Raw genomic sequence first — 11,768 nt, 5'->3', positions numbered from 1 at the left:
TGTGTCACATCATCAATAAACACTAGTGACCCAGTGCCACTGGCAGCCATGCATGCCCAAGCCATCACACTGCCTCCGCCGTGTTTTACAGATGATGTGGTATGCTTTGGATCATGAGCTGTACCACGCCTTCGCCATACTTTTCTCTTTCCATCATTCTGGTAGAGGTTGATCTTGGTTTCATCTGTCCAAAGAATGTTCTTCCAGAACTGTGCTGGCTTTTTTAGATGTTTTTTTAGCAAAGTCCAGTCTATCCTTTTTATTCTTGACACTTATGAGTGGCTTGCACCGTGCAGTGAACCCTCTGTAGTTACTTTCATGCAGTCTTCTCTTTATGGTAGATTTGGATATTGATACGCCGACCTCCTGGAGAGTGTTGTTCACTTGGTTGGCTGTTGTGAAGGGGTTTCTCTTCACCATGGAGATTATTCTGTGATCATCCACCACTGTTGTCTTCCGTGGGCGCCCAGGTCTTTTTGCATTGATGAGTTCACCAGTGCTTTCTTTCTTTCTCAGGATGTACCAAACTGTTGATTTTGCCACTCCTAATATTGTAGCAATTTCTCGGATGGGTTTTTTTCTGTTTTCGCAGCTTAAGGATGGCTTGTTTCACCTGCATGGAGAGCTCCTTTGACCGTATGTTTACTTCACAGCAAAACCTTCCAAATGCAAGAACCACACCTCAAATCAACTCCAGGCCTTTTATCTGCTTAATTGAGAATGTCATAACGAAGGGATTACCCACACCTGTCCACGAAATAGCCTTGGAGTCAATTGTCCAATTACTTTTGGTCCCTTTAAAAACAGGGTGGCACTTGTTAAGGAGCTGAAACTCCTAAACCCTTCATCCAATTTTAATGTGGATACCCTCAAATGAAAGCTGAAAGTCTGAACTTCAACGGCATCTGAATTGTTTTGCTTAAAATTCATTGTGGTAATGTCTATAACCAAAATTAGAAAAATGTCGTCTCTGTCCAAATATATATGGACCTAACTGTGTATATATATATATATATATATATATATATATATATATAAATCTAATATATAATATATAAAGCTGAATGTGTGTGTGTATGTGTGTGTATGTACAGTGGGGCAAAAAAGTATTTAGTCAGTCAGCAATAGTGCAAGTTCCAGCACTTAAAAAGATGAGAGGCGTCTGTAATTTACATCATAGGTAGACCTCAACTATGGGAGACAAACTGAGAAAAAAAAATCCAGAAAATCACATTGTCTGTTTTTTTATCATTTTATTTGCATATTATGGTGGAAAATAAGTATTTGGTCAGAAACAAACAATCAAGATTTCTGGCCCTCACAGACCTGTAACTTCTTCTTTAAGAGTCTCCTCTTTCCTCCACTCAGTACCTGTAGTAATGGCACCTGTTTAAACTTGTTATCAGTATAAAAAGACACCTGTGCACACCCTCAAGCAGTCTGACTCCAAACTCCACTATGGTGAAGACCAAAGAGCTGTCAAAGGACACCAGAAACAAAATTGTAGCCCTGCACCAGGCTGGGAAGACTGAATCTGCAATAGCCAACCAGCTTGGAGTGAAGAAATCAACAGTGGGAGCAATAATTAGAAAATGGAAGACATTCAACACCACTGATAATCTCCCTCGATCTGGGGCTCCACGAAAAATCCCACCTCGTGGGGTCAGAATGATCACAAGAACGGTGAGCAAAAATCCCAGAACCACGCGGGGGGACCTAGTGAATGAACTGCAGAGAGCTGGGACCAATGTAACAAGGCCTACCATAAGTAACACACTACGCCACCATGGACTCAGATCCTGCAGTGCCAGATGTGTCCCACTGCTTAAGCCAGTACATGTCTGGGCCCGTCTGAAGTTTGCTAGAGAGCATTTGGATGATCCAGAGGAGTTTTGGGAGAATGTCCTATGGTCTGATGAAACCAAACTGGAACTGTTTGGTAGAAACACAACTTGTCGTGTTTGGAGGAAAAAGAATACTGAGTTGCATCCATCCAACACCATACCTACTGTAAAGCATGGTGGTGGAAACATCATGCTTTGGGGCTGTTTCTCTGCAAAGGGGCCAGGACGACTGATCCGGGTACATGAAAGAATGAATGGGGCCATGTATCGTGAGATTTTGAGTGCAAACCTCCTTCCATCAGCAAGGGCATTGAAGATGAAACGTGGCTGGGTCTTTCAACATGAGAATGATCCAAAGCACACCGCCAGGGCAACGATGGAGTGGCTTCGTAAGAAGCATTTCAAGGTCCTGGAGTGGCCTAGCCAGTCTCCAGATCTCAACCCTATAGAAAACCTTTGGAGGGAGTTGAAAGTCCGTGTTGCCAAGCGAAAAGCCAAAAACATCACTGCTCTAGAGGAGATCTGCATGGAGGAATGGGCCAACATACCAACAACAGTGTGTGGCAACCTTGTGAAGACTTACAGAAAACGTTTGACCTCTGTCATTGCCAACAAAGGATATATTACAAAGTATTGAGATGAAATTTTGTTTCTGACCAAATACTTATTTTCCACCATAATATGCAAATAAAATGATAAAAAAACAGACAATGTGATTTTCTGGATTTTTTTTTCTCAGTTTGTCTCCCATAGTTGAGGTCTACCTATGATGTAAATTACAGACGCCTCTCATCTTTTTAAGTGGTGGAACTTGCACTATTGCTGAATGACTAAATACTTTTTTGCCCCACTGTATGTATGTATGTATGGATGGATGTCCGGGATTGGCATCTGAACCGTCGCAGCTACAGCCACAAAATTTTGCACAGTCACACGTCTGGACCCCGAGAGCGTCATAGGCTATGTTGTGAGGTGAAATTTTAACCCCGCGCTTTCCAATTCACCAAACAATTTTGCCCCTATCTACATAATGGGGAAAAAATGAAAGGAAAAGTGTTGGAGGCAAATTAACAGCTGCCAGATGTGAACAAGGGGGACTTAAAGAATGAGAGCGATGGCGCCAAAGAGTATATACTGTACAGTTGCTAAGGTGGGGCCCCAACATGGGATAATCACCACATCACCACGGGGATATGAACACACACACAAAATGCGCCACACACTACCACGTGCTCGAACACATATACGACCCTCGGCGCACATTTCACCACACATACACCAACCTCGCCACATAAAAGTCGAAACACAAAAGTCGCCGCTCAAAACTCGCCACGCGCAAAACTCTCCACATGCAAAGCTCACCACACGTGCAAAACTCACCTCATGGAAAACTCGCCACACGCAAAACTTGCACACGCGGAAAAATTGCCACATGCACAAAAGTTGCAACACATGCAAAAGTTGCCTCACACAAAACTTGCACATACTCAAAAGGCACCACACATAAAACTCGCCACGCGCAAAACTTGCTGCACACAACTTGCTACACTAACCTGTCACATGCAACTCGACACACAAAAAGTTGCTACACGCATGTCGCCACACAAAACTCATCTCACAAAAGTCGCTACATGCATGTCGCCACACGCAACTCAACACACACAACTTGACACACGAAACTCGCCCTAAAACACACACAAGTCTGGTATTATCCTTCAAAAATAAAAATCTGATTAATAAGCAGACAAACTACAAGAGCAACAAATGTACCATATAGGAATCCGGCAGCTGTCAGTCACATGACCAGTCTATTATGTGTATGTGTGAGCTAATATATACTGCCAGGGGGTGGGCTTACTGTTGGCTGGGGATTTATCAGGCTGCCAATTTAGCTTACAAATACTGAGGTAAAAATACTGACCAAATAACGTGTGAACGAGGTCTAATACAGGAGGAGATGACATACAGATATATACTATATACAGGAGGAGATGACACACAGGTATATACTATTTACAGGGGAGATGACACACAGGTATATACTATATACAGGAGGAGATGACACACAGATATATACTATATACAGGAGAGATGACACACAGGTATATACTATATAGAGGAGGAGATGACATACAGGTACATACTACATACAGCAGGAGATGACATACAGGTATATACTATATACAGGAGGAGATGACACACAGGTATATACTATATACAGGAGCAGATTACCTACAGGTATATAGTATATACAGGAGGAGATGACATACAGGTATATGCTATGTATAGGAGGAGATGACATACAGGTATATACTATATACAGGAGGAGATGACACACAGCAGGTATATACTATATACAGGAGGAGATTACATACAGGTATATACTATATATAGGAGGAGATGACATACAGGTATATACTATATACAGAGGACATGACACACAGCAGGTATATACTATATACAGGGGAGATGACATACAGGTATATACTATATATACGGGAGATGACAAACATGTATATACTGAGGTGAAAATGAGAGGTGTGAGGTGAAAATGAAAAGGTGTGAGTGCAAAATGAGAGGAGTGAGGGAAAATGACAGATGTGAGGTCGAAATGACAAGTGTTAGGGGGGAATGAGGAGTGAGGGGGAAAATGAAAGATGTGATGGGGAAAATGAGAGGCGTGATGGGAAAATAAGAGAAGTGAGGTGCTATAACTAACCACAGATATTTACTATGCCCAGGCAACGCCGGGCTCTTCAGCTAGTGTGTGTATATATATATACACTCACCAGCCACTTTATTAGGTACACCATGCTAGTAACGGGTTGGACCCCCTTTTGCCTTCAGAACTGCCTCAATTCTTCGTGGCATAGATTCAACAAGGTGCTGGAAGCATTCCTCAGAGATTTTGGTCCATATTGACATGATGGCATCACACAGTTGCCGCAGATTTGTCGGCTGCACATCCCAAAGATGCTCCATACAAGGCAGGATGGATCCATGCTTTCATGTTGTTTACGCCAAATTCTGACCCTACCATCCGAATGTCGCAGCAGAAATCGAGACTCATCAGACCAAGCAACGTTTTTCCAATCTTCTACTGTCCAATTTCGATGAGCTTGTACAAATTGTAGCCTCAGTTTCCTGTTCTTAGCTGAAAGGAGTGGTACCCGGTGTGGTCTTCTGCTGCTGTAGCCCATCTGCCTCAAAGTTCGACGCACTGTGCGTTCAGAGATGCTCTTAGGCCTACCTTGGTTGTAACGGGTGGCGATTTGAGTCACTGTTGCCTTTCTATCAGCTCGAACCAGTCTGCCCATTCTCCTCTGACCTCTGGCATCAACAAGGCATTTCCGCCCACAGAACTGCCGCTCACTGGATTTTTTTTCTTTTTCGGACCATTCTCTGTAAACCCTAGAGATGGTTGTGCGTGAAAATCCCAGTAGATCAGCAGTTTCTGAAATACTCAGACCAGCCCTTCTGGCACCAACAACCATGCCACGTTCAAAGGCACTCAAATCACCTTTCTTCCCCATACTGATGCTCGGTTTGAACTGCAGGAGATTGTCTTGACCATGTCTACATGCCTAAATGCACTGAGTTGCCGCCATGTGATTGGCTGATTAGAAATTAAGTGTTAACAAGAAGTTGGACAGGTGTACCTAATAAAGTGGCCAGTGAGTGTGTATGTATGTATATATATATATATATATATATATATATATATATATATATATATATATAATTTTTATGAACACTTAGTAAACTTTCTTCACACTAGGGTCTTCAGTCCTTTGTATAATCCTTTGGCATACTTAGTGTATGGGTTGGCGATGCCTTTGTCCCTGTCTTATGCCAAATTCAGCCCTGAGGTAACCATGCTCCATGTACGGAATGGCCTCGTGTTTGCCGCCTGTTGATTCCGGGTTGGTAGACATGTGGCCAGTTCATACATCATGGTCCCTGTTTGATGGAATTCTTAATTCAACCTCAAGTTATATGGGCAGCTCCTAACTGCTGTGGTAACGCATCAAAGACCATTATTGCCATAATGATGGTATCAGTGTTGCCTTGGTTGTTCTACTTTAAGGGAATGTGTCCCCAGATTTTTAGAAGTAGAAAATCTGGAGAGCAAATAAAGCGCAAATAGGGTCTTAACTCTTTAAAACCATGGGGTGCACTGGGGAGAGGTACGCTCAACTTGTTTTGTTGTAGCTAAGTAACATGTAAAAAGCATGGATCTGCTGCTGCAGGACACGGGTCCAGAGAACGGGGATAATGGAATGGTTTGTAAGGTTTTGTCCTGAGGAAGATGTTCTGCATGACCTCAAAACACGTTCACTATTAACCTGTTTGAACTACAGCTTTGAAGAATATCATCTTTATCAGCAGCGCAGATTTGGACACATACACTCGGTTTCACCGTTATCCCCAGATTTTTGGGACCCTGTCTGAGAGTAGCACAATGTAGGGTTAGAGACCTTGATTTCACCAATGTGTCACTTACTGGGCTGCTTGCAGCAGTTTTGATAACAAAAAAACTGTTTTATTTGCTGCAATTCTTCCAGTTCTCTGAATGTTGAGCTCTGTATAACCCCACCCACACCAGTGTTTGGAAGACTGAGCTCTGTATGACCCTGCCCCCACTGTTAATTGGAATCCTGAGCTCTGTATAGCCCCGCCCCACTGCTGATTGGAGTGCTGAGCTCTGTATGACCCCTCCCACAACACTGATTTGAGTGCTGAGCTCTGTGTGACCCCGCCCACAACACTGATTGGAGTGCTGAGCTCTGTATGATTCCACCTACACCAGTGATTGTAATACTGAGCTCTGTATGGCCCTGCCCACAACACTGCTTGGAATCCTGAGCTCTGTATGACCCCACCCCACTGTTGATTGAACTACTGAGCTCTGTATGACCCCTCCCACAACACTGATTTGAGTGCTGAGCTCTGTGTGACCCCGCCCACAACACTGATTGGAGTGCTGAGCTCTGTATGATTCCACCTACACCAGTGATTGTAATACTGAGCTCTGTATGGCCCTGCCCACAACACTGCTTGGAATCCTGAGCTCTGTATGACCCCACCCCACTGCTGATTGAACTACTGAGCTCTGTATGACCCCTCCCACACCACTGACTGGAGTGCTGAGCTCTGTATGACCCTGCCTGCACCACTGACTGGAGTGCTGAGCTCTGTATGACCCTGCCTGCACCACTGATTGAAGTGCTGAGCTCTGTGTGACCCCGCCCACAACACTGATTGGAGTGCTGAGCTCTGTATGGCCCTGCCCTCAACACTGCTCGGAATCCTGAGCTCTGTATGATCCCACCCCACTGCTGATTGAACTACTGAGCTCTGTATGACCCCGCCCACAACACTGATTGGAGTGCTGAGCTCTGTATGACCCCGCCCACAACACTGATTGGAGTGCTGAGCTCTGTATGACCCCGCCCACAACACTGATTGGAGTGCTGAGCTCTGTATGACCCCGCCCACAACACTGATTGGAGTGCTGAGCTCTGTATGACCCCGCCCACAACACTGATTGGAGTGCTGAGCTCTGTATGACCCCGCCCACAACACTGATTGGAGTGCTGAGCTCTGTATGACCCCGCCCACAACACTGATTGGAGTGCTGAGCTCTGTATGACCCCGCCCACAACACTGATTGGAGTGCTGAGCTCTGTATGACCCCGCCCACAACACTGATTGGAGTGCTGAGCTCTGTATGACCCCGCCCACAACACTGATTGGAGTGCTGAGCTCTGTATGACCCCTCCCACACCACTGATTTTCAGGTTTTTATGTACACTGCGCAAAGTCAGAAGCTGCCAATCAGTGGTGGGGCTATACACAAAGCTAATGACTATGCAGGACTACCTGGCAGCAGGTGTACTAGTCCTTTAGTGATAATCTTCTGAGTGATTTTTCAAGCAGCCGAGTAAGTGACACAATGCTGGAATCAGAGTCTCTGTCCCCACATTATGCTGCTCTCAGATTAGTGACAGATTTCCTGTTTAAATGCTACTTTCAGCAGCACCATTGGCATTTAGGAGGTTAGGCAGAGTGAGCCGGCACCCTCTGTCAGCCCTTTCCCCTCACCCCCCATTTTATGGCACATCGGATTCTATGGCAGCCAGGACCTAATAATAATAATGTTTTGCTGAAAACATTTTTCCCTGTATAGATTTTTATTCTATAATTATATAAATTACTGTGTTTGTAATGATGTGAGCTATAAACTAATCATGTTATTAAACTTTACAGTGAATGCAATAAAAATAAAACACAAATTTCTGTTTTTTGTTCATGCATCACATGAAGACTGGTATAAAATGACACCACTAAGGCTGGGGCGTCATGATGACTTTGGCCGCTGCTACATCGTAGCATAATGCAAGTGAGGTCCCAGTATGACCTGGATTTTTGTGCTTGTTGCGGTATTTTGCGTGTGGCCATGGGACCCCATTCACTTGCACCGTGCTATGATGTGGCAGCGGCGTGCAGTGCTCTTTGGCCGTGTGTCCTGCGTCGTGGCCAGATCGCTGTGTAGTCCCAGACTAGCAATGTTAACTCATCATACAAAAGACAAGACCTCACACAGCTCAGTTTGCAGAGAAATTACAGTTGAAAGACAATTAAAACACAATTTTTTTCCAAGTCTTTATATTTAAAAAAAATTATATGTAGCCCACAAATGGCAACATTTAAAAAAAATTGTGCAAAAATAAAACAAGTCTTCATATGGCTACATAGACAGAAATATCAAAATCGTCAGCACAGCTGATTTGTTTCCCGTCAAAACATCTCACATACTTGATTTTCTCAATCATCAGAAGTTATGTGGTTCTTTATTTGCGAAGTGTGCATTGGCAGGGAAACAAAAGTTATAGCTTTTCGTACTTTCCAGTGAAAAAAATGATTAGATTTTGAGGATGCTAATGCGTGTTCCTTTAAAACGAACCTGTCTCCTCAAAAGATGCTATTTGCCTGCACATATGGAGGTAATCTGCATGTAAATCGTGTGTAAAGCCTGTGTATCCGGCTGATTGCCCCAATCCTCCCTGTAGCCGCTCACTACTAGTCACCAGGGAGCAGTTACAATCACTGCTGTAATCACTGCCCGCCACTATGATTGACAGCCTGCTCTGCACACATTCGCTGCCGTGCAGGCTGTCAGTCACATAGCAGGTAAGTGTTTCTCCAGGTGAGTGACCGCTCCCCTTTAAGAGGTTAACATTCTCAATTCAAGATTTCACCAAAATGGTTCCCAACATGTTTTTTCAGCATGAGGGCTGTTTCAGATGTGTGCGACAATCAGTCCGATATTGGATCGTAATGCACGGACTGTCCGCACGTCTGACCCGAGCGTAGCAGCTTTATATAGATCTATGAGGCTGTCGCGCTCAGGTCAGGTTATGTGTGGCCGGTCTGACACAGCCCTCGGTGTAGAGATCTGTAAATCAAAATGATCTTTTCAGTGATGATCTGTGGTTCGTTGTCTTTCTAGCAACACTTACCTATGACACTCTGCGGTTTGCTGACACCCCGGAGTTTCCTGACACTGCAGAGCCCGTTTGGATTTTGGGGAAAAAGTACAGTGCATTAACAGGTAGTAAATATATCTCCAACTTGTCTCTACTTTTCTCCATGTTATTTGCTTTCAGTTTCAATACAGGGGTTTTCCAGACTGAAAAAGGAAAGTCCACAGTCTCCCTATGTGGCTGCTGAGGTGTGACAGTGTGCCTTGCACACACTATTGCTGTCCCATTCCGACTACTCTCATCCGACTTCTCTGTGTCTTATTGAGAGAAGTGCAGGAGAAATCTAGTTGCCACGTGATTGATATGAAAATAACATGCATGTGATCACATGACGGCCCATTCGCACGGGGAATATAGGGCAATCGTGACAGTGAGATCATTGCACAGTGTCACAATCCAGCAATTACATAGGGTGACTGCAGACTTTTCTTATCAATCCGGAAAATATCTGTAACATCCACAAACCTTTTATCATCATTTTAATTTCTAAGCATTAGCCGCATGCTGTGTACTTACTGCCCATTGTCAGAAACCCTTGTAATCCCATCTCTCATTACCGTAACATCTTGTATCAAGCAGTAAAGGGAGAACATGTAAGGCCGGTTTAGGGTTAACCTATTGATCTGCAATTATCTCACCTTATTACCATTATCTTCATGTAGAAAAAGAGGAGCTTCTGAATGATGTCACCTCCAGACTGTGGTTTACCTACCGACGGAACTTCCCAGCAATAGGTGAGAGCGCTGTGCAGATCTGGGCCAGAAAGGGGGCATTCGTGCCTTTTCTGCTTCATGTTTCTATTGGACATATGCACAACATCCAGAGCACGTCATATAGTTTTTCTTTGATTCCACCAGCTTTCATGAGTTTACAGGGTCTTAATAGCAATAAGATATGAATAAGTATTTTAATGTAGACCCAGGAGAAGAGGTGTATGGCCGGTTTCACACTAGCGTGCAGCTGCATGTATGTCTATGCAGCCGCGCGCTCCGGTCCCGAGTGACGGCAGCAGCGCTGGGTGTTGATGTGAGAGACTCGTGCGAGTTTCTCGCATCACACACGCTAGTGTGAAACCGGCCTATAGGTGTGACTGCCTATATATGTGTTTAAGCAAAAAGCTGTAATGGAGTGTGTTTTGTCTCTTAAGGTTCTGAAACTTTTGCCCATTTGAAAGGACATCACAAAAATTTCAGTTTCTGCTGTTTAATGCATAATGGGGTCAGCCACCTCTTTACATTCTCATTTCATGTGAAGGCGGAGTTACAGGTCTGTGCTCACTGCTGCCTTGCAGCCCAGCAACAAGAATTATGGGAAATGTTAGTAAGAAGGGAGATGAGCATTCTGAAAAGGAAGTGATGACTGTGACAACAGAACTGGTGCCAAGAAGTAAAGCATAAAGGCATAAAACAACATGAAAATTAGCAGAAAAGTTATATGGTGATCTTTAGGGGCATTATCCTTAAAAAACCACTTCAACGTCTGTTTGTTTTTCAGCACTGGAGTGGCACTTTAAATGTAAGCTCCCTGCCCCCGGGCAGTACCCTCTGTCTTCCCCGTTTTTCAGCACTGCTCCGGTCCCGCAGCGCCATCTTGTGAGAACAGCTTCTGATTGGCCAGAAGTCAGAAGCTACGTCACAAGATCTCGGTACAAGTCTATGAGAGCAAGAATGAGGCTCCCATAGACTTGTATTATAAAGTGACCTCTTCGCCGTTACATGAAACACTGGAGGAGCCGGCAGGTCACTTTTTGCCAGAGAGCGATGGGAGCTGTCGTGAAAACAGATGAAACTGTGTGTGAGGTGAGTATGAGGCAGTGGGCAGGGAACATTTAAAGAAAAACTCCAGCGTTGAAATAATGTAAGTATTTATGGCAATATCAGTAGTTGAGTTAGGATAGCATGAGAGGCGAAAAAGCCATTGCCACACACCCCAGTGTATAAAGTGTGTTTGGAGTGTTTTTATTTTTTTATTACCCTTATTGTATCAACATGTCACTATATGTAAAAACCAGAAATAAACGCTAAAAGTAGACAAAATATATAGTTCCCTCACTGTTTGACTCCTAAAACAATATATCCTGGCGAGGGGTTAATCTACTAATCAGCCCCATCACTGTTGGCTGGATCAAGGGGATGGGATTGGCCATTCTTTTCTCCCACTGCAGACAGGTAGAGGGGGGAGGCTCCTGCTGAAGCTGGCAGCGTTACAGCCATACACAGGACTATGAGGAGGATGAGGGGACTTCACTCACTTCCGGAGACAGAGAAGATTATGTTTTAATTGTGTTATAACACAAAATAGCATCAAAGAAAAATAGATGAAAAGAGCAATTGCTGGAATTGTTTGTGTGCATATAATGCGTTTACAGTCCCTTTCG

At 44.1% G+C, this 11,768-nt stretch overlaps 1 protein-coding gene across 4 annotated transcripts in view; it reads left to right on the top strand.

Annotated features, from left to right (window-relative positions):
- ATG4B (autophagy related 4B cysteine peptidase) overlaps nucleotides 1–11,768 on the top strand; it is a 53,310-nt gene that overhangs the window by 2,543 nt on the left and 38,999 nt on the right. For all 4 annotated transcript variants that reach the window (XM_077290970.1, XM_077290971.1, XM_077290972.1 and 1 more), the window contains exons 2-3: nucleotides 9,358–9,459; nucleotides 10,054–10,125. In XM_077290970.1, the coding sequence (XP_077147085.1) occupies nucleotides 9,358–9,459; nucleotides 10,054–10,125 (174 nt within the window). The remainder of the gene's footprint in view (nucleotides 1–9,357; nucleotides 9,460–10,053; nucleotides 10,126–11,768) is intronic.

The sequence above is a fragment of the Ranitomeya variabilis genome, chromosome 2 (genome assembly GCF_051348905.1).
Source record: "Ranitomeya variabilis isolate aRanVar5 chromosome 2, aRanVar5.hap1, whole genome shotgun sequence".
NCBI lineage: Eukaryota > Metazoa > Chordata > Amphibia > Anura > Dendrobatidae > Ranitomeya > Ranitomeya variabilis.
This window is presented reverse-complemented; position numbering and strand designations above follow the sequence as displayed.